Source organism: Dromiciops gliroides, chromosome 5 (assembly GCF_019393635.1).
Source record: "Dromiciops gliroides isolate mDroGli1 chromosome 5, mDroGli1.pri, whole genome shotgun sequence".
In the NCBI taxonomy this organism is placed as follows: Eukaryota; Metazoa; Chordata; class Mammalia; order Microbiotheria; family Microbiotheriidae; genus Dromiciops; species Dromiciops gliroides.
The window spans coordinates 195,153,909-195,178,595 of record NC_057865.1 but is presented as its reverse complement, the minus strand read 5'-3'; the positions used below and the strand labels follow the sequence as shown (position 1 = coordinate 195,178,595).

General features: G+C 37.2%; 1 protein-coding gene across 1 annotated transcript in view; it reads right to left on the bottom strand.

Moving 5' to 3' along the window:
- The window catches only part of LRP6 (LDL receptor related protein 6), a 153,420-nt gene that overhangs the window by 80,317 nt on the left and 48,416 nt on the right, over positions 1 to 24,687 (bottom strand). Inside the window, exons 3-5 of the mRNA XM_043966783.1 lie at positions 10,407 to 10,604; positions 5,540 to 5,736; positions 3,410 to 3,541 (exon numbers count right to left, since the gene is read on the bottom strand). Of these exons, the coding sequence (XP_043822718.1) occupies positions 3,410 to 3,541; positions 5,540 to 5,736; positions 10,407 to 10,604 (527 nt within the window). The remainder of the gene's footprint in view (positions 1 to 3,409; positions 3,542 to 5,539; positions 5,737 to 10,406; positions 10,605 to 24,687) is intronic.

Sequence of the window (24,687 nt, the reverse complement as noted above, 5' to 3'; positions counted from 1 at the left end):
ATGGCCCCAGACAGAGCCTTAAGATACAGTTACAGTCAAGGGATGATACATAGAAGATGATCTAGCAAAGGACACTTCCAAGACAGATGGGAAAATTAAGACACCAGTTTCACAAAAACCCAGAGAGGACAAATTATTCACAAAGAGAATAGTAAATAATGTCAGAAATAAGGTCAAGAAGGAAAGGGGCTGAAAACTGACAACTGGATTTGAAAATTATGAATACAGTAACTTTGGAAAGAGTAGTTTCCATTGACTAATGAGGTAAGAAGCCGGATCACGAGGGTTTGGGAAAGGAAGTGAAGGCAACAAATCTAGAAAGCTTTTTCTAGGACTCTGCTATGAAATGGGCAGGGTAGGGGTGGGGGCAGGGCAGTAGATTAAATGGATAATTGAATCAAGTATTGGGGGGGTGTTTTTAAGGATGGGGAATATGTGAGCATATTTGTAGGTAACAGGAAAGGAACAAGTAGATAGGGAGAAAATGAAAGGAAGACAGCTGCAATGGTGTTTGCTAAAATAGAAGGGAGGAGTAAGACTAAGGGGGATAGGAGGGGTTAGCTAGTCTTGGCAAGAAAAAGGCCCACCTCTTAATCATACACTGAAGTAAGGAAGTAGAAAGTAGGGGATTATAAGAAGGGGCTCTGAGATGTAGACTAGTAGAGAAGAGGGAATGCAAAGAAAATTATCTGAATTTTCCCAATAAAATATGAGGTGAGGAACTTTGCCAAAGGGATGGGGCAAAGAGAAGTCAGGTAGGCTTTAGGACAAAAAAGGCTTGGGACAGCAACTGCAAGGAGTGTAAAAGAGGGTCACTTATGAAAAAATAAAGACTTTTAGGTTCCAATTGAGAACATGTAACACAAATGTGTAGTGCTATCATTCAGTATGGTTAAATGATTTTCTCTATCACTGTTCTATAAATATGTAAGTAGAAGCAAAGGAAATAGATGGCATGGCTTGGTTTTTCTTTAATTAAACAAGCAAATAAAAACAAGTTCAGCCTCTGGTTGTAGAAATAGATGAAAAATAGAAAAGCTCTCAAAGCTATGAGAGAGCCTCACCCTGAGAATTTAGTATAAAGGGACCAGGACACATTAGGAACTAAGTTAGACTCACCTTCACTGAGAAAATGAGTGAAGTTTACTATGATATGCCATATCTGTTCTGTGTCAGTGTTATTAATTTTAATTGGGAAAAGAAAATTAAGCCCAAGTAACTACATAAAATATCAAAATCAAGCATCAGAAGATTACAATAGAGAAGAAAAGACCTCTGTATTCTTCATTGTCCCATTTTTAGCTCAAGGCTCTGCTCAATCTCAAAATAAACCAGGTTCCAATTTTTGCCAGCTGGGGGTGGGGGCGTGGGGGGGTAGGGGGTTAGGGGGAGGGGTGTTACTGTTGACTTTGGAAAGGTGATTTAAAACTGAACACCTGGGAGCGGCAAGGTGGCACAGTGGATAAAGCACCGGCCCTGGATTCAGGAGTACCTGAGTTCAAATCCGGCCTCAGACACTTGACACTTACTAGCTGTGTGACCTTGGGCAAGTCACTTAACCCCCATTGCCCCACAAAACAAAAACAAAAATTGAACACTTAAATTATGCTAGGTGATGCTGAGCTACATATATGAAATATAGGGAAAAATAAATACTACATAATATTTATTACTGTATGCTATTTTTTCTATTTATTACTGTACTATACAGTGAATCTATAAACTACAAATGATAAAATAAATTATTTCTAAAGTTGTACTGTATTTTAAAAGAACAAAAAAGCAGCACTACAAAAACTTTTTGTTACAAACTCATTTGAAAAATATTGTTCACCATGGAAACTATTTGACCAGACTTAGCCAATTTCACCTTTGGCTACAATAATCACTTATCAATGCCAAATCATGACAAACATATTGTAAATAAATACAATCTCATCCGTCCCATTTCATAACCTCCTTGCCAGCAAATCCCCACTAATGCACTCCTCAATAAAAGTCTGAGCTTTTTAAAGTTAGAGGGGGAAAACCCCTCATATAACCTGTTCAAAGGTTCCCCCTTATGTCCTAAAGGAGTCCAAGAAGACCCCAAATAGATTTCTGTGAGTGTAAGGGATTAAGTACAATAATGAGAAGGATGGAGGAAAAGGAAGATGGTAGTACTGGTTTCTACTAATCGCAGACATCCAGAATCTCCATATTTAAAAAAAGAAAAAACAAAAACAAAACCATAACCCTCTCTTCCTGTAAGAAATTATACCAAGGGATGCCAACTGATGCCCTTTTGTGAACTTCAGCTATCATTGTGCAGAATGTAGGAAAATTATGTATTTTTAAAAGTTTTTGAAAATCAAACTAATATTAAGGATAAAGATTCTAAGAATATTTCCTTTTTATTCTTTGTGACAGGAATAGATCTGAGTGAGGGAAAGGGGAAAAGATATATTGGGATAAAAAGGTGATATAAAACCAAAGATATCAATAAAATTTTTAGAAAATTCTAAGTTACAGTTAATTAAAGCAGCACCACAGTCAAATTTAAAGTTTTATCTCTACATCCTTATACAATGTAAAAGATTCCATACAGAAAGAGCCAAACGACATGAAAATTTATAAGAAACCTTCAAGAAGTATTTGTTGAAAACTGTATAAGTCCTATAACATTCTTTATTAAAAATGAAACTTTTTTTCCAAGAAAAGAGACTTTTTTTGTAAGAGAATACAATTTTGTCTTCTTTGTCAATAAAATATTGAAAAAATGATTGTATTGAACATCTCATTTTACTCTGACTTTTATTTTTATTTAATAATTAACAAAACACTTGGAAATTCAGCATAATTGTTTTTTTTAATTCAAAAGTGGTTTCTAATGAGGAGTAAACTACTTGAACTAAAAAAAAAAAGGGGGGGGGCAGCTAGGTGGCGCAGTGGATAGAGCACTGGCCCTGGAGTCAGGAGTACCTGAGTTCAGATCTGGCCTCAGACACTTAACACTCACTGGCTGTGTGACCCTGGGCAAGTCACTTAACCCCAATTGCCTCACTAAAAAAAAACAAAAACAAAAACAAGAAAAGAGACTCTTAAGGAATGTCTATTTTGAGTATTTTTCCTGGGAAGCAAAAGTAATTTCCATTGTAATTTACTTGCTATTATAGCTAATTAGGGTTGGATAACAGCAAAAGCAGATAATTCATCTCAAAAAGAACCTGAGTATCTTTAAATATCACAAAATAATAAAAATAGGCCTGCTACAAAAAGACAAAAGCATTATCAAAGGAAGAAATTAAAGTGACTCAACACCATAAGAGACACTGCAAGGTATGGCACTGAATATAGATAAGGGGGAAAATGGTAAGGGAAATTTCAGCCACTGATTCAAAGTTTCCCATCTAGGAGGCCATCTCCTTACCATCTTTGCAGGTTTTCCCATTCTCAAGGAGTTTCACTCCAGTTGGGCAGGCACACTGATAAAAAGGCTTCGCTGGCGACATCAGACACAAGTGGGAACAACCACCATTATCAATTCCACATGGGTTTGTAGCTGTCAGATATAAACCACACAGATTAACACTAATTATCAAGAAGAATCCTTTGTCATTGAACAAAGGTAACATCATTATGTGAGTAATTGTGATAAATATCAAATAAAAACTATTGCCAAAAGTCACTTAAGTGACCACCTATTGAGGCATCTACAAGGAAAATAATCAAGCATTTCTTCAACACAGATTTTGTGCTTAGCACTGTGAAGAATACAAGAAAAACAGAAAACATGGTACTTGCTCTCAAAAAGTTAACAATCTAATTTAAGGAACAGTATACAAAACAAATATCAAATAGATATAGATACAGATATCAAATAGACTAGAATTGCAAAATTGTATAGTAATCAGGAGAGCATCACTGAAGAGATGAGAGGGAGTGAAACACTTTGGGTGAGAAAGAGAACATGGAAAAAAAAAGCATGGAGGTAGCAGTCCAGGTGGTATAGCAAGAAAATTAGCTTGACTGAAGCTGAGATATACCAAGGAATAGTGAAAATAAGGTTGCATTGGTAAAAGAGAGACAGATCTAAGGGTGATGAAGGACAAGAATTTCAATTGATAAGATAGGCAAGAAGGAACTTTAGTGCTTTTTCAATAGAGGAATAACATAATACTATGTTCTAGAAAGCTCAGTTAAGCTATAAGAAATGAAAATGGGAGCAAGACTGGAGTCAGGGAGACCAACTAGTATGTTGGAGAAATTCAGGTATGAAGTGATGAGAAGATAGATTAAATGTAGTGATGGTGAAAATATGGAAGGCAAGAGGTATTTCTAAAAGAAAACAAAAGGATTTGGTTGCTAACATATGAGATAGAGGATGGATTAAAAAGACTCCAAAGTTCTCAAAGCAGGAAGAAAGCAATGATGATGTCATTAAAAGACAAGAAGGCCAGGAATAAGAATGGGTAGTTTGCTGTTTCTGTTGCTGTTTCTGTTAGAAGAGAGGAGAGAATAAGTCATGGAGATAAAATGATAGCAATAATTTAAAAATTCATGTTGGCAGCCATATATAATTTCTTAATTGCAAACAATGAAATCTAGGTTTAAAGTAGCTATTTATTTTACAGTCAATAGACCATTTACCAAAGGCATTATTTAATACAACATATGGTCAACAAGTGATAAAGTAGAAAGAGAAAGCATTAACACAAAGCAACATATAAATCCAAAATGTCTTCCTATTTGGAGTTAGAATGTAGTTGGACATACATTCAGGCATATACCTGGGTATTTACATGCACATGCCTAGACAATGATATTCTTCTTTTAGACCTGGCCCCAAACCCCAAATGTCTCAGTGCTGCTGTCAGCACTGAGATCTGACTGGCTAGGAAGAAAGATCAGGGGAAACAAGTCACTGAGTACAGCTGAAGGCTAACTGAACAAGAGCAAGGATTTTTTTTCTTAATCACATGCATCATGGAAGAATTAAAGCTGGTATACAATTCAATGAAGTCCACTGCCTAAATTTCCATTAACTATATTGGCTTAATTTTTTTTTTAAGTCTCAACACTGAGAAGAAATAGAAATAGTGTAAGAGAATCATTGCCTGAAAACTTAGCATATGGCCATCTCAATTCCCATCCTCCCCTTTTTCCTCTAAAAAAAGGGGAGGAATAGGGAAGAGTTTGTATGGCAGTAAATAGTAGAAGAAATCAAGAAGTAAATATACTATGCTGAACAATCTAAGGCAGAAGTGTCAAACATTAAGCTGCAAATCTCCTGAGTGTTGTAGAAAGTAGATTAAAATGTAATTGGGATATATTTCACAAAATAAAAATACAATACAATACAGATGTTACTGTGAGGTTTTCTAAATCAATATGCAGCCCAATTTAGCGGCCCATTTCTATTTCAGTTTGACACCACTGATCTAAGACATATTTTGCTACCCTTTCTACTACTTCTCACAAAAGACACTATCAATTCCAACTTACATTTTTAAAATATGGCTTACTAAAAAAATAAATAAATAAAATATGGCTTACTTACCATTTGGCTGCCTCTGTTGGCTAAAAGCATGTATATCCATGGGAGAGAAGATATTAGAATGGACTTCACGCAATCCTTCCCCAGTGTACTTATTACAGGCCAAGATGGAATGTGTGTTCCAGTCAGTCCAGTACAGTGTGTCTTCAAACAACGTCAAGGCAAAAGGATGTGGAAGGGAACCCCTAACCACTGCCTGTCTATAAGATATATTTATAAAAAAAAGGTTTAATCTTCTTATTTTACCATAATTTGACTATTGCAATACAACCACTCGCCAAAATTACCTCCTAAGCTAACAGACCTGAAACAAAACAAAAATTGTACCTTTAATCTACCTACTATAAATGGTTTACAATCTACAGGTTGAATAAAAGACATTTTCATGAAAGCATGCTTTATAACAGAAAATAAAGAGACTCAAGTAGAATTTTACCCAAGAACTATGAAATGGGTCTGGTCCTACTCCACAAGTGATCTAGTAATCACAAACTCCTAAAATGAGAGAATGGAGTAAAAGGTACCAGATTCACCAATTTCAAGGGTTCAGAGGGAAGGCCCAAGGAATCACTCTGAATCAATATTCTTCTTGGAGTTAATATAATAAAGTTCTCCCTACTTTCACCTGAAGCAAATTCCTTCAGAAGAAAAGAGATTACTGATTAGCTATTAGAATGTTAGCTCTTTGAGAGTAAGGATTGTTTCATTCATTACATTTATATTAAAGGTACCCAGTAAAGTTCTTGATGTGATTTAATAAATGCCTATTGATTGATTACTGTGGGTCCCACCAAAGGCTAGCTGAGTCAGTAACAGATCTTGCTTCTGGGACAAGGTAAGGTTTTTGTGTCAGAGACACCCATTGACAGCCTATGAACTCCTCAGAATAATGACTTTAAATGCACAAAATAAAATATACAGGATTACAAAAGAAATCAATTATACTGAAAAAGTTTTTAAAGTTCATACCCTTTAACCCAGGTAATCCTACTGTTCCAAGTTTAGACCTTAAGAAGATTAATGAATGAAAAAAAAAAAACAAAAAAAACCTGGAAAGAAATTAGGTGTCCAATAACTATAGAATAGGATATTACTTTGCACTGGAAGGAATAAAAAATTAAGAATGTGAGGGAACATGAAGACTTATAAAGGTGATACAAGGTGAATATAGTAAAAGAACATGTACACTGACTACAACTATGTAAGTGAAGGCAAAAGTAAATAGCAACAAAATTCATGTTAAAAACAACAGATGATGTGAGTACAGCTGTATTAAAGTTAAAACCTATTGCTTTTTTAAAAATCACTTTTTCCTTTTGTTTTGCTTAACCATTTTAGAGGAGTTTTAAAAAATTTGGTTTAGGCATTTGTTCTTGAATTTCATTTTCATAAATATAAACTCCTGTTCATATGTTTATTTGAACACATACAATCCACAATATTTAAAATTAAAACAAAATGAAAATTTTTAATGAAAAAATTTTAATTCAACAATAAAAGTTGTTTCCAATGGCTTCAGTTCAGTAGAAATAAATCTAGAAAGAAAAATCACTCCCATATAACTCATAAGAGCAATATACAGAAATAAGTTATATTAAGAATAGATGTAGGGGCAGCTAGATGGCACAGTGGATAGAGCACCAGCCCTGGAGTCAGGAGTACCTGAGTTCAAATCCAGCCTCAGACACTTAACACTTACTAGCTGTGTGACCCTGGGCAAGTCACTTAACCCCAACTGCCTCACCAAAAAAAAAAAAAAAAAAAAAGAACAGATGTAATATCAAAATTAGAAATGTAAAAAGCTAGAGAATAAAAGGAATTAGAAAAAATGTAAATCTCTTGTTGTTCAGTCATTCTTTCATGTCTGACTCTATGTAATTCCATGAACCATTGAAAGTCAGGCCCTTCTATCCTCCACTGTCTCTTAAAGTCTGTCCACGTTCATGTTCATTGCTTCCATGACACCATCTTTCCATCTCATTCTCTGCCGTCTTATTTTCGTTTTGCCTTCAATCTTTCCCAACATCAGGGTCTTTTCCAATGAGTCCTATCTTCTCATTATGTGGCCAATGTATTTAAGCTTCATCTTCAGTATCTGACCTTCCAGTGAAGAGCCTGATTTAATTTCTTTAAGTATTGACTGATTTGATCTCCTTGCTTTCCAAGAGACTCTCAAAAGTCTTCTCTAGTCACACAATTTGAAAGCATTAATTCTGCGGCGCTCACCTTTTCTTACAGTCCAGCTCTCATAGCCACACACTGCTACTGGAAAAACCACAGCTTTGACTATATGGACCTTTGTCAACAAGGTAATATCTCTATTTTTCAATATACTGTCCAGATTTGCCATAGTTTTCCTTCCAAAGAGCAAGCATCTCTTAATTGAATGGCTGTAGTCACCATCTTTGGGCCCAAGAATGTAAACGCTGACACTGCTTCCATTTCTTCTCCCTTTATTTGCCAGGAAGTGATGAGCCTAGTTGCCAAGATCTTAGTTTTTTGATGTTAAACTTCAAGCCAGATTTTGTACTTTCCTCTTTCACCCTCATCAAAAGGCTTCTTAATTCTTCACTTCCTGTCATCAAAGTGGTATCGTTTGCATATCTGAGAATGATGGCATTTCTCCAGGCAACCTTAATTCCATCTTTTGATCCAGCTAGCCTGGCATTTCACATGATTTACCCTGCACATGTTAAATAAATATGCAGCCTGTTGTATTCCTTTCCCAATCTTAAACCAATCAGTTGTTCCATGTTTGGTTCTAATCATTGCTTCTTGGCCTGCATACAGGTTCCTCAGGAGACAAATAAGATGATCTAGTGCTCCCATCTCTCTGAGGACTTGCCACATTTTGTTGTGATCAGACAATCAAAGGCTTTAGTGTAGTAGATGTTTTTCTAGAACTCTTCTGCTTTTTCTATAATCCAGCAAATGTTGGCAATTTGGTTTCTAGTTCCTCTGCCTATTCAAAACCCAGCTGCCTCTTCTGGTAATTCTCAGTTTACATATTGTTAAAGCCTAGCTTAGAAAATCTTAACCATAAGCTTGATGGCACATGAAATGAACAATCTGAACATTCTTTGGCATTGGCCTTTTTTTTTTTTTTGGCGAGGCAAAGAGGGTTAAGTGACTTGCCCAGGGTCACACAGCTAGTAAGTGTCAAGTGTCTGAGGCCGGATTTGAACTCAGGTCCTCCTGAATCCAGGGCTGGTGCTTTATCCACTGCACCACGTAGCTGCCCCCTTTGTGTTTTTTATTTCTTTTTTTTTTTTCTTCTTTAGAATTGAAACATAAACTGGTCTTTTCCAATCCAGTAGGTACAGCTGAGTTTTCCAAATTTGGTGGCATATTGAGTGCAGCACTCTAACATTATCATCTTTTAGGATTTTAAATAGCTCAGCTGGAATTCCATCATCTCTACTAGCCTAATTGTTAGCTGATGCTTGCTAAAGATGCTTCCTAAAGCACACTTGACTTCATTTTCCAGGATGTTTGGTTCTAGATCAATAACTATACCATCATAGTTATCAGTGATGTTAAGAACTTTCTTGTCTAGTTCTTTTCTATATTCTTGTCACCTCTTCTTAATCTCTTCTGCTTCTCTTAAGTCTCTACAATTGTTTTTTATCAAGCCCATTTTTGCATGAAACATTCTCTTGATTTCTCTAATTTTCTTGAATTCAATAAATAAGTAAATCTCTAACTGATGCTTAATAACAGCAGAATAAAAATTAATTTTTCCTCTAATTTAAAAAAAGAGGCATTTCTATATGCTGAAAATACAAAGAAAAGTTGGGATATTAGAGGCTCAAGATTTATTCCATCTCTCTCTTTTTTTAGATTAAGGTAATTGAGATCTGACAGGTCAAATGACTTAGCAAATTCTTAAACAGCCAGGATTTGACTACAGATTCAAAATCTAGTTGTTCACGCACTCAATCTTACTGCATTCCATAACCTGTACATTCACTATACTTTTAGCCCTTTGCTCCTACTTATAACCATTGCTATAGGTCTATAGGTCATTTGTCATCAGTAGTGAGACTTTTCTACCTCCAATACTTGTGATAAATGATAGCTATAAATTAACTTCTCATAACCTTACTTTTCTCATCTTTAAAATGGAGATAATTCCTGTAGTATCTATCTCATAAGGTTTTTGTGAGGCTAAAATGAAAAAATGTGTATAAAGTAATACAAAATACACAGTGCTATTTAAATGAAATTATTATCAACACCAATGTAAGTGTAAAACAAAGGGAAAACGACTTAACAAAAAGAGATGGACAAAGGATACTAAAGCAATTCACCTGTCCCAAAAACTACAGAAACTGAGGGTTCCAATTCCTGTCAGTCTCTGTAGCTTTAAGGACATCCCCAACCCCCAACCCCCAACCCTCCACCACCCAACAAAGAATAAAATTAAAAGTCAATCCTTCTTTTCCTTAAAGTTTCCCAGAGAATACTTTCTGCTGACCAAGTTTTCCTATCCTTGTTTCTGTGACCGATTTTAAAGTTAAAAACAAAAACAAGTATTATACAATGATCCAAAACAATCCCAAAGAACTAATGAAGCACACTATCCACCTTTGAAGAAAGAACTGATATCGACTGAACACAGACTGAAGCATGCTATTTTTTCACTTTCTTTCATATTTTTCTTTTATTCAAGTTTTCTTATACAAAATGACTAATATGGCAATGTTTTACATGTTGCACATGTATAACCTATATCTGATCGTTTACCATCTCTGGGAGGGGAAAGAGGGAAGGAAGGATAGAAAATTTGGAACTCAAAACTTTAAATTAAAATGATTATTACTATTTATTTTTTAAAGTAGTATAATATTAGGGGGAAAACCATGCTTACCGATTAGTTCCATCCAGATTTGATTTGTGGATAAAATTAAGTTTTGCATCTGCCCAGTAAAGTTTTTCTTCCTCATAATCCAAGGTCAATCCATTTGGCCAGTAAATGTCTGTGTTTATTATAACGTAACGACTCGATCCATCCATCCCAGCTCGTTCTATCTTTGGAACTTCTCCCCAATCAGTCCAATACATGAACCTAAAATTATATATAGAATAAAATGCTGATTGAGACAACAATTAGCAACTTCAATGTCCTACAGATAAATCTCTACAAGTTCTACTGTATCTAGAATTATATTCTCTAAGTACAACTTTCACAAAGAAAATAAAACCTGGGGTTTTAGAACTTTCAATATCAAAACTTTCAGTCTTCCCTCCAGAAAACACAGGCATGTATTTAGAATTAGAAAGAAATGTGGTGCCTGGACCAAGCATGAATGTTAAAATATTAACATTGAAGGATCGGGTTAATTTTCATTTAGCCTAACATAAGGCTTCTCCACAGTCAAAGATGGGAGAACTGAGGTATTGGAAGTTTTCAGGCATTATATGCATATAACCATTTCTGCATTATTAAGTGTTTCCTATTGAAAACTATTCTAAGGACAATATATTCTGGCACTCCTAAAATATTCTAGGCCTTTCTGGTCAAGACTTCAACCTCACTGAATATGATTCAGGTGTTCAGATGAACAAACAACAAGGTCTCTAATACAAGTTTTTCTCTTGAAAAATAAGCATGTGTTCTATTCTTACAAATGACTTTCTAAACATCAATATAGCAAATTAAATTCTTTGCAACCACTTACAATTGAATAAATGAAATTTAACACAAAAAAATTTGATAACTTTTCAGTCATTTCCTCTAAGCCTCATTCATCTAATCTCATTTGCTCTTCATTTTATAGTCAGTGAGTATTCTGTTCTGGTGATTCTGCTTTTTCCACCCTACATTATTTCAAAGAGAAAGAGGTCTTTCCATATTTCTGCAGATAGTCAGATATGAAACTCTTAGGATATTTTCTGTTTCTTTTTAAAATATTTTCAAGTTATACTCTCAACAGTATAATGTACTGGATTTAAACCCCAGACGTTTTTAAGACAAACTACTCTCAAGGCACACCTCACTCTCTCATACTCAAACAGAAATGTAACACTTTACATTTATTCCTAATAATTCCATCTGGCCCCACATTTGGCCCAACACCCTAGTGGGTTTCAATCTTTTCAGCTGCTGACCCTGTCATCCACCCTGTTAATCATTCCCTTCTAGCTTGTATCATCTTCCTCCCTTTGTTAGAAGAAAAAAGAAACATGTACTTTTTTTTGTTGTTTATTCATTTCTGACACATTCAATTCTTTGTGATAAGATCTGGGGTTTTCTTGGCAAAGAGACTGGAATGGTTTTACATTTCCTTCTCCAACTCATTTTACAGATGAGGAAACTGAGGCCCTCATGACTGCAGGTCTGATGCTCTATCCACTTAGAACAAAAACCATTTCTATTCTATTTCCATAGCACCTCTCACATCCATTCCCTCCCTTCCCTACACGCAAAACTTAATTAAGGCCTTTATTAACTCTTGCCTAAATAACTGCAATAATTTTCCAATTGGTCTCCCTACCTCAAGTGTCTTCTCTCTCCATTCTATCCTCCACACAGCTGCCAACATGATATTCCTATGTTTTAAGAATATCAGTTTAGGGGCAGCTAAGTGGCGCAGTGGATAAAGCACCGGCCCTGAATTCAGGAGGACCTGAGTCCAAATCCGGCCTCAGACACTTGACACTTACTAGCTGTGTGACCCTGGGCAAATCACTTAACCCTCATTGCCTTGGGAAAAATACAGGGAAAAAAACAAAACAAAACAAAAAAAAACAAAAAAAGAATATCACTTTGGCAACTGTGTGAATGATGGATCAATCAAACAAGAGAAAAGATGCACAGAGGAAGACATGTCATGACCCAGTTCAAAAACTTTGGAGGCTCTCTATTGTCTCTAGAATAAAATATAAACTCCTCTGGTAATTAAAACCCATTAATGAGTTGCTACCGTGACACACTTATAATAAAATCCTTTTAATTCTCTTTGTTCTGAGTTTTGCCTCATTAATCAGGGTAAAAGCACAAATGAAGAACTTTCCTCTCAACACAGCCTTCTCCCAAGAGCAACTCCAAAGTCCCACCTCCTCCACTGTGCCTTCATACTGACTGTGCCCCCAATCTGGCATTGATTACCTACAACTGGAGATGAACTGGAAACACAATCCTCATCACTCATGGAGCTATGACTATGATGGGCAGATTAGAGGCTCTGGAAGTCAATACAGACTACTACACCAGGGATCAGACCCTAACACTGTCAAGGGTATCTGCAAAAATAAAGGAAGAAAAAGGGCACATGGAGGTATCGGTGTCTACTGGGGACCAAACCATGATCTAAATATAAGTGGTACACATTCTGGGCAACAGACAAACCAAAAAGCATCTTTAGAAGCAGTTGCCAAAAGAGTTGAGCAAGAAAAGGTCTAAAACATTGAGAAACTCACTGTGCACAAATAACCAACTTGTCCCCAAAGGTATGAATGGCTGGATTAACAATTGGAAAGAAAATGGCTAGACAACAAGTGAAAATAAAGATGTCCACAGAAACCAATTTAGTAAGCTGTATATGACTCAGAACATTTATGTTGAGAGGTAGTATGTTTGTTCAAAAATTGAAGGCAACACTGAAGCTCAAAGATTAGCCAGAGAAGCAACTAGAGAGAAGTGAGAAGACTCAATCAATATTTGCAGATGTTGAAACTTAAAAGTATCACTCTGGTTAACCCTGCAATATAATCTCTAAAATCATTTTCTCTTTACCTTTTCCCCCCATGTCTCAGAACTGTATTCCATAGCTATCTTTGGACATTTTGTTCATATGGTTTTGTGGTTTTTCTACTGCTATTTAAATTTTTTAGTAATACAAACAAAAAAGAAATGAATACTATAAACAACTGTAGAAAGTGTTCACATTTACTAATAATATGAGAAAGAAAAATATCCTCATCTCTGTCATATCCAAATGAATTCTGACTTGCTCAACTCCTGCCACAGAATATACAGGAACTAAGTCAAACTGTTGGACTGCTCGCAACTTGAGTTAATGGGAAGCAAACCTGAACTACTGCAGTAGCCTGCTGGTAAATCCGCCTGCCTCAATTCTCTTTCCACTTCAATCCATCCTTCATTTAGTCACTAAAGTAAAGTGATTTTCCTAAAACACAAGTCCAATCATGTCCCTCCCTATGCCCCCCCCCCCCACACACACACACTCCCTACTCAAACTTCATTGGCTTCCTCTTGCCTCCAGGATCAAATAGAAAAAGACTCTGCTTAGCATCCAAAGCCTTTTGTAATCTAGTCCTTCCTTCTTTTCGGTCTTCTTACACACATCTCACTCCCCAACACATACTATTTAATCCAGTGACACTGGCCTCTTGGCTGTTCCATCACCAAGAAATTCCATCTCTTGACTTGGGGCATTCCCTCTTGCTGTCCCCCATGCCTGGAACACTCTCCCTCCTCCCTTCCAACTACTGACCTCCCAATCTACCTTTAAGTCACAACTAAAATCACACTGTGTAAAGAAAGCCTTCTCCCAACTGCCCCCCCCCACCCCATTAGACTCTAAGCTCCCTGGCAGCAGAAATGGGCTTTTGCCTCTTTTTGTATCCCCAACCCTAAGCATTGTGCCTGGTACATAGCAGGGGACCAATATATGCTTATTGACTGAAGGATGTTATCGTCCCTTTCCCTACCCTCAGTATTAGAATTAGTAAACTCTTTGAGAGCAGAAACGGCATCATTTTTGCCTTTGTATCTTAGACCCTACCACAGTACCTGGCAAATAACAGGCACTTAATAAATGCTCGTTAATTGACTGCTGCTTCAACTATTTATAACTTAAAATTAATTTCTGTGCACACTATGCCTGTACAGTTTTTCTTGATCAGCCCATGTTTCTCCATTAATCTGTGCACAAATACTTTTCTTTCTATATCACCAAGGTATGTGTATACTGTTTCTCTAATTTTGCTTCCTTTACTTTATTACTGTTGGCTTAATTCAATCTAGCAAGCATGAAGTGCTTCCTATGTGCCAGGCACTTTGGATAAAAACAAAATAAGTTCCAGCTCACATGATGCTTATCTACTGGGGGAAAGTAGCCCACGAAGAGAATAGTAAATACAAAATAAATCAGGAAAAAAACAACAACAGGGAAGCACTGATTAATGGCAATTTGGCACATAAGCTCTCTGATCCTTAAGCAGAGCTTGGAATTCCAAGAAGAGGAGATCAACATTACAGGCATAAAGAAGAGAACGTGTAAGAGCAAGGAGGCTGATAAATGCTTTGTACAGGGGAGAAGGTAAGTACCAGTCACCCAGACAGATTCACAAGCTAGAAGACAACCTCTACTTAACACTCTCACTGCCCATACCCAATCAGTTATCACATTACTTAATCTCTCTTAGCCTCAGTTTCCTCGTCTGTAAAATGAGCTTATAGATTATACCTTCACATCTCTCACATCCACCTCCTTCTCTCTACTCATACAATCACCACCACCATAATCAAGCCTTCAATACCTCTCACCTGAAGTATTAAAGTAGTTTAACTGGTATAAGGCCCTGAATTCTGCCTTTGCTCCATTCAGTCCACTCCCTAAACAACAACCAAACAGATATTCCCAAAACACTGTTCTAACCGTATCATTCCCTTCTTGAAAAAGCTTCACTGACCAAAAAAAAGGGGGGGGCAGCTAGGTGGCACAGTGGATAGAGCACCGGCCCTGGAGTCAGAAGGACCTGGGTTCAAATCCGGCCTCAGACACTTAACACTTACTAGCCGTGTGACCCTGGGCAAGTCACTTAACCCCAATTGCCTCACTAAAAACAAAAAAAAAAGCTTCACTGACTCCTTATTTCCTCTAAGGTGATTATATATATATATATATATATATATATATATATATATATATATATATATATATATATGTGTGTGTGTGTGTGTATGTATGTGCATGTATATATATGTATGTATGTGTATATATATATATATGCTTATACATATTTCATTTAACATTTATAGTCTAGCTCCTTCATCATCCAGTTCCAACCTCTTTCCTGAATCATCACATATTGCTCTTCCTCACATATGCTATGATCCAAAGTGGCTGACCTTTTTTTCCCACAGTTCCCCAAGCTATGCCTGGGATGTTTTCTTCCTCAAACTCTCTTCAAGGCTTAGATCAAGTACCCTCAACTCCAAGTGACCTTTAGTGCTCCCCATGTTTTTATGTTTATGTACACGTTGCCCACCCGCCCCACCCCAGTAAAAGGTACAAGTTCCTTGAGAGCAGGGATTTCTTTATTTTTGTCTTCATATACCCAGTGCCAAGCATAATGCCTCATAAAATACACAGTAAGATTTTAAATAACTGCATTAAACATAATTTAACTGATTAATGTGAAATAAGATTGGAAATATAGGCCAAAGAGAAGAATTCAAATTTTATCCTCAAGGAACCACAAAGCCACTAAAGCTTCTTGAGCATGGGAAAAATGAAGTCAGACCTTCACCCTAGGAATATCAATTTTGCAATTGTATACAGGATGGAATGGAAAGGAAAGAGACTATCATGCAGAAAGAACAATCAGAAGGTTATCAATCAACAAACATTTATTTAGTGCCTACTACAAGGACACAAAAAAATGATACAATCCCTACCCTCAAGGAGCTTACAGACAAGGATAAGGACCTGACTTAGAATGGTGGTTATGTGAGCAGAGAGAAGGGAATACATCTGAAATGCTGTGAGTGTGGAAATGGAAAGAACTGGCAACTGATTGTATCGGGGAGGGAGATAAAAGAGGAAAGAGACAAGAAGGATGTCAATGCAGTGAACCTGGAGCAATAAAAAAATAACGCCTCTATAGAGTTTTAGGGTTTGCAAAACACTAGACAGAGAAATAGACTGACAGAGAGGTGCTATTATTATCTCTATTTTACATATGTGCAAACTGAGGCTGAGAGTAGTGAAGTGACTTGGAAGTCTCTGAGATAGGTCTTCAATCTCCAAGTCCAGAAAAATGGTGGCATTTTTGAAAGAAATCGTTAAGTTAGGAAGAGGGAAAATTAGGAGGAAAAATGATGAGTTCCATTTTGGGTATGTTAAGGATCTGTTAATGGTACATAAAGGTGAAGATGCCTAGCAGACAGTTGGTGATACAGGACAAGGCTCAAGAGAGAGAGATGAAGACTATATATTGTAGAGTATTTTTGATGACCAGCCTAATTTGGGGGCTAATTTGACTGGAGGACTAATCTGGGGACTGTTGACTATTTGGCTATCTTACTGCTGTAAATTTAATGTGGGCCGTTTATAAAGTTCCACCACACTGCTCCACTCCCAAAATTGATAAAAAGATTAAGAAGCCTCTTATACTAAATAATCAAAGCAGAGTTTATTTATGAGATACTATTTAAATTAAGAATACAGGGAAATAAAATGTACAAACTGACTGCTTTCCTGCGGTCTCTTTCCCACCTGCTGGGCCTTGAACTTTTTTTAATACAATAAGGGCCTTAGCCGCCTCTCACCTCAGGGCACTCAGCTACTTTCTTCTAACTCCTCTTAATCTTCACTTTCTCCAACCTATACCCTATGCTGACCGCTTCTGTGCTCTCTGTTGCCTCCTGTTCAGTCTGTCTCCTGCTGCCTTTGCTCCTAGTCCTGCATTGCTGTTTGTCTCGTCCCCCGTCTCTCCTTTCTAATCTCATCAGCCGCCTTATTGACCTCTTCTCAGCCCCCCCCTCCACCCCCCCTTGTCCGAACTGAACTCCCTGCTGTCTAACTCTCAGGTCTATATATACCTTTCTTATCTCCACTCAAATCTTGGGGCTTTTTGCACCCCCACAGACCAAGCTAATCTGCCAACCAGGGCTGCAGCTGGTGGTGGTGGGGAGGCTGTGCTCGAGCCTCACACGCTCCAGCACAGGCCACGCCAGAGCCCAGCATCTCTCAGATACCTCTGCTCAGATCGGAGGGAGCTGGGGGCTTTTTCCCCCCAGCTGTCTGACCTGGCATCTTGTACAGCCCACAGGGCTTTCTGACTCAGCTGAAGCTGAGGAGGAGGGGCAGCAGCTCCTCCCACACAGAAGAGACCCTGTGGGCCTAAGGCTTTCTAATCTCAGCCTAAAGGTAGGGTCCCCAAATCAAAATAAATTTCCACAATATGTAGCTCTGAGAGTCATCTGCACAGATTAGATAACATGGGAAGCACAAGAAACCACTGAGAGTGTGTAGAGAGAAGAGAATCCATCATCTGAGGCAACTTTATACAAAAGGGGAGAGATGTGGACAATGTCTGTGACCATAAAAAGAATAATCAGAAAAGTAGTAGGAGAACTAGGAGAGAACAGGTTCAAGAAAAAACAGGGGCAAAGGTGTATCTAAGGAAGAAGGGATGGTCAATGGTGTAAAATGCTGTAGAAAGTTTACAAGAAGGATGAAGCATGAGAAAAGGACCCTGTATTTAGGAATTAAGAGATCTCTGGGGGCACAGCTAAGTGGCGGCAGTGGATAAAGCACTAGCCCTAGATTCAAGAGGACCTGAGTTCAAATCTGGACTCAGACACTTGACATTTACTAGCTGAAGTCACTTAACCCTCATTGCCCCCTCCCCCCCCCCCAAGAAAAGAGATCTCTGAAGAGAATAGATCAGAATATATCAAGGAGCTGAAAAATAGGTGATGAAATGAAGCGGATTTTTTTCTTAGTTTGGTTGTGAAAGGAAAAACAAATATAGTGGAATGGTTTGAAAAGCTAATAGAATCACATGAAGTTTTGTTTTTGTTTTTAAAAAATGGCAGATCTTAAAGAGCCAGTGGATAAAGAGAGTCTGAAAATGAGTGAGAAAGAGACTAACAGGAGAGGCAAGTTCCATAGGAAATGAGATGAAAGAGGACATCAAAATATAATAAATGCACTAAATGAAGTAAATATAACACCAAAAAGGAGAAAGAAGAGAAATTTCTACAATATAATCCTCACAGAGAGGGCATGGGGAAGGAAACAAAAGGACTGTGTGCTTCAGGTTCCATCGTACAGTTGGTCTGTCAAAAAGGAAAGAAGGATTCTTAGCAGGTGGACACAGGCCTAAGTATTTATCATTTGGTTTTTGGTTTTTTGGGGTTTTTTTGGCGGGGCAATGGGGGTTAAGTGACTTGCCCAGGGTCACACAGCTAGTAAGTGTCAAATGTCTGAGGTCGGATTTGAACTCAGGTACTCCTGAATCTAGGGCCGGTGCTTTATCCACTGCGCCATCTAGCCGCCCCAGGCCTAAGTATTAATAAAGGAAAAGCTAAGTGGATAAAAAATGACTATTGTACAGACTGGCATGCCAGAAATAGCATGGATGGCCAGGTTATTATTTAATGAGTATATCAGTACATAATTTTTTTTCACTTAATAGCATTTTATTTTTTCCCAATTACATGTAAAGATAGTTTTCAACATTCATTTTTGTAAGATATTGAATTCCAAATGTTTCTTCCTCCCCCATCCCCAAAACAGCAAGCAATCTTATATAGGTTATACAGTACAATCATGTTAAGCAAATTTCCACATTAATCATGGTGTGATAGAAAAATCCGAACGAAAGGGAAAAGTCATAAGAAGGGGAAAAAAGTGAAAATAGTATGTCTCAAGCTACATTCAGACTCCATAGTTCTTTCTATAGATGTGGATTGCATTTTCCATCATGAGTCTTTTGAAATTGTCTTGGATCATTGTATTGCTGAGAAGAGCTAAGTCTATCATAGTTAATCATTACACAATGTTGCTGTAACTGTATACAATGTTCTCCTGGTTCTGCTCATTTCACTCAGCATCAGTTCACGTAAGTCTTTCCAGGTTTTTCTGAAATCTGCCTGCTCATCAATTTTTTTCTTTTTTCCCCCAGATAGATATTTTATTATTTTCCAATTACACTTAGAAATAATTTTCAACATTTGTTTTTATGATTTCTAGTTTAAAATTTTTCTCCATCCCTCCCGTCCCTCCCCCCTCCCCAAGACAACAAGTAATCTGATATAGGTTATATATGTACAATCACATTAAATGTATTTCTGCATTAGTCATGTAATGAGAGAAGAATCAGAGCAAAAAGGTAAAACCTCAAAAAAGAAAAACAACAGGGGCAGCTAGGTGGCGCAGTGGATAGAGCACTGGCCCTGGATTCAGGAGTACCTGAGTTCAAATCCGGCCTCAGACACTTGACAGTTACTAGCTGTGTGACACTGGGCAAGTCACTTAACCCCCATTGCCCCCACCCCACCCCCACCTCGCCAAAAAAAAGAAAAACCGTAACAACAATAGAAATAGTATGGTTCAATCTGCATCCAGATTCAACAGTTCTTTTTTTTTACCCCCCAGGATTTGGAGAGTATTTTCCATGATGAGTCCTTTGGAATTATCTTGGACCATTGTATTGCTGAGAAGAATCAAGTCTATCACAGTTGATCAACACACAATGTTGTTGATACTGTGTACTATGTTCTCCTGGTTCTGCTCATCTCACTCAGCATCAGTTCATGCAAGTGCTTCCAGGTTTCTCTGAAATCTGCCTGCTCACTGTTTCTTACAGCCCAATAGTATTCCATTACATTCATATACCACAACTTGTTCAGCCATTCCCGAATAGATGGGCAACCCCTCAGTTTCCAATTCCTTGCCACCACAAAAAGAGCAGCTATAAATATTTTTATACATGTGGGTCTTTCCCCCTTTTTTATGACCTCTTTGGGAAAAAGACCTAGTAGTGGTATTGCTGGGTCAAAGGGTATGCAATTGCTCATCATTTCTTATAGCACAATAGTATTACATTACTCAGTACATATTTCTGAGACAGGCACTGTAGCTGGACTATGTTGCACTGAATTTGGGAAACCAAAGTGTTTTTTATTTATTTTTATTTATTTTTTTTTTTTAGTGAGGCAATTGGGGTTAAGTGACTTGCCTAGGGTCACACAGCTAGTAAGTGTTAAGTATCTGAGGCCGGATTTGAACTCAGGTACTCCTGACTCCAGGGCCGGTGCTCTATCCACTGCGCCATCTAGCTGCCCCAACCAAAGTGTTTTTAATGATTTCAAACTGATACCTGGTACAAAAATCCATTTTTTAAAGATAGAGATATTTGATTCAGATATCAAAATGTCAGTAGCCTTAAGAACTACAGTGAAATTCCTGATGGGTGGAATTAAATGGCAATACATTTCCAATAATGACATATGTGAAAGAATGAGGGACAGCATCACAAAAGGAGGTGGACTGATAATCTGGACAGAATGAGAAATAAATGACAACCTAATTGCTCCATTAGTATCCCGGACCTAGAAAGAGATCTTCAGCACACTGGATGGATGCATGTGGAAGAATGATGGAAAAAACATGACCAAGTATAGCTCAAGATGAACAGCCAGGAATAAATTATCATCTGCACAAATATAGGGATGTATCTATATTTTAAAAGACCTAATGATATACTTTAGTATGGAAAGATCATATATGTGTGTGTATTGTATGTATATGTGACTAAATAGATAGGAATGGTTACCTAAATATGTGTATATGCATACACACACATACATATTAGAGCTACAGTAACCATTCCTATCTATTTAGTCACTAGAGATCATAATAGATGAAAGTAAAAGAGTAGAAAAACCTGAAGGTATCCAATAACTCATAACTATCTCTACAATCCTAACAGATGGTTGCCTCAATCACCTACAACATAACTAGGCCGAAGTTCTAGCTCCATTTCTTTTTACTCCCCAACATCTTCTCACCAGGTAGCCGTGCTACCCAGACCAAAAACCAACCCCTGGAAGATTTAGCCCTTTTATGCCTGGAACTTTGTTTTATTTAACCTCTCAAGGCTTTGGCTAAAGCATATATTTGGATTAAGGACAGTCTAGAAAATTGGTACTCAGGAAATGGTACAATCACAAACTTTATTCTAAAGTGGTACAAAACAGATAAACACGAAAGGCAATATATACAGATAAAGGTTCATTCCCAAGGACGCAAGAAACTTGGGGGGTAGGGTAGAGGGAAGACACAAAGCTGGGGTTCATGTGGTAAAATTATATAACCTAAGAATGTATCTGAGAATAATCAGGGCCAAATGTAAAAGGAGGCATTCCTAATAGGACCTAGATGTGGTAGAAAATTCCAGTAGGAGGAGTTTCTTTATCAGGACCACAAAATGGTGGGAGGGTTTGATGTTAACTAAGACAGCAGAAGGAGAATGCCTCAAGGTCCCTGTAGGAGGTCAAGAATTCATCCGATCTTTTTCTCTTATAACATGACTAATGCAGAAATATGTTTAATGTTATTATGTGTGTGTGTGTATATATATATATATATATATATATATATATATATATATATATATAAAACCTATATCAGATTACCTGCTGTCTAGGGGAGGGGGGAGGGAGGGGAGGGAGGGAGAAAAATTTGAAATTGTAAAGCTTGTATAAACAAAAGTTGAGAACTATCTTTACATGTAACAGAAAAAAAATAAAATATTTTATTAATATATAAAAAAAAGAATTCATCCAATCAAATAACTGCAAGCCTTGTCTGACAGAGTTAACAGTGAAAAAATAAAGCTACAAGTATCACTTCCGTATATTGCAAGCTGGTATAAGAAATTAAATGGGAATTTCTGGAAGAGTTTTGCAGAAGCTACAGAAGACACCTAAAGGCCAGCAAACAACACAAAAAGTTTAGAAACTTAGAAATGCATAAAGTATATGTATAACATGGCATATCAATACATCTTATCTTTTAATACTATAATAATTTAGATTTCTCTGGTATGATGGCAGGGACAAAAAATTTAACACAGATTTTTCTAGATCCCATTCCTAACCCCCACAATGTATAAGAGATAACTATATGTCCATTTAAAAAGAATGTCAAAAGATATCTTTAAAAGCAAAAGAAAAAATTAAACAACAAAATGTCAAAATATATCTTTTAAAGTAAAAAGAAGGGCAGCTAGGTAGCACAGTGGATAAAGCACCGGCCCTGGAGTCAGGAGTACCTGAGTTCAAATTTGGCCTCAGACACTTGACACTTACTAGCTGTGTGACCTTGGGCAAGTCACTTAACCCCCATTGGCCCACAAAAAAGAAAAAGAAAAAAGAAAGTAAAAAGAAAAAATAAACAATAAAATCAAAAATAGATGGTTTGCAATGATCACAACCTCCCATCCTGAAGGCTCCCTGTCTTCACTGATGGCTTCCTTGGTTACCCACAACATCCACATTTCACCACCTAGTGATGTCCTCACCAACTTTCATGCAGTTTCCAATTCTGGAACCATGGGTGTCCCCAAATGTCTTTCCTGAGCCTTTATTGTTCTCCCTTTGCACTATCTCCCTTGGGGATCTAATAGATTTAATTATCCCTGTGTAGATGATTCTCAAATCTATACAGCCCTAACCTCAACTGTCTATTGGACAAGATAAATTTAATATATCCCAAACGTTACTTCCCCCTCCCACCTCCCCAAATCATCCCCTCTTCCCAACTTTCCTATTATTGACAAAGATGTCACCATCTTCTGGGTCACTCAATCTCATCATCCTACATTCCTCACTCTCATTAATACCATATATCCAATCTGTTGCCAAATATCATTTCAACTTTCACAACATTTATATATATATATATATATCCATTTCTCTATATTCTCTCACAGCTGCTATCCTAGCACAGGCCCTCATCACCTCACAATTGGTTTATTACAGTAGCCTACTGGTTGGTCTTCCTGTCTAAAGTCTCTCTGTACTACAAATCATCATGCTGCCAAAGTGATCTTCACAGGTGTGAACATGTCACTCTCCACCTCCATGCAAAAAGCTCCAGGGGTTCCCTGTTAAATCCATGATTGATATAAAATCCTCTGTCTGATTGTAAAGCCCTTCACAACCTGGCCCCTTCCTCTCTTTCTAGTAGTCTCTCCCTATACACCCTGTCTACACACTCTATGATCCAGCAACACTGGCTTTCTTACCATTCCTCACAGTCGTACCTACTCACACTTAAAATAAAAATAATAGCTAATGTTTAATATAGTATCTTCTATGTCCCAAGAACTGTGCTAAACACTTTTACAAATAATACCTCATTTTATCCTCACACCAACCCTGAGAGGGAGGTGCTATTATTATGCATTTTATAGAAAGGACTGCCAGATGTGTTGTTAAGCCATGTTCAAAGATCTCTGAAAGATGTGGACATGGAGAGTTGAAAAAAAAATCAGTCCATTTTTTTAAAGGATAGGAAAATGAAGTTTGTAAATTGTAAGTTGGTGAGCATGACTTTAAATTCCTGTAAAAATTCTAGAATTTATTATTAAAGGAATGGCTAGTGAATATCATTAAAAGGAAACAGTGTATCAAAAAAAAATCATATAACTTCACCAAGAACAGTTCACACCAAATGAGCCTTATTAACGGGTCATGTCAAAACCTCATATCCTTTTCTGTAGAAGTTGCTAAACTGGCCTAGACTATAGTAGCTAAGCATTTAATAAGATTTACAAGTCAATCTTATGGAAAAGAAAAAAATGTTGGCTAGGCAACAAAACAATTAGATTGATTCAGAAGTTGGATGGTTGGATGGCCTGACCAAAAGAATAGCCATTAATAACTCCATGTCAAGAGTTTCTTTAAAAACAACAAAAAAAAGAGTTCCTCAAGGATCTGTACTTGGCTCTGTTATTCAATGTTTTTATCAATGACTTTAATTAATCAAATTTAAATACTTAACTTGGTCTTAAAAAACACTTTCACAAGTACAAGATGGAGATGATTGGGCATCAGTGTGTCTGAAGAAGATGTGGAGGGTTTATTTGGTACACGGCCAACTTAATCTAAATCTACAGAGTAACCCTGCAGCCAAAAAAGCTAGTGCAATTTTGGCCTCTGTTAAACAAGCTACAGCTTCTAGGAATTAAGAGGAGTCTTGCAGAGGTCCTAATTAGACCTCATTCAGATATTGTCAGTATCCAGCAGTGTAGCTGGATAGCACAATCCAGTGGCCATAAGATATTCTTAGACAGAATGGTGAAGGGCTTTGAGTCTGTATCATACAAGGATATATTGAAGTAAGTTTAGCCTAAGGAAAAGAAGATTCACGGAAGATATGATA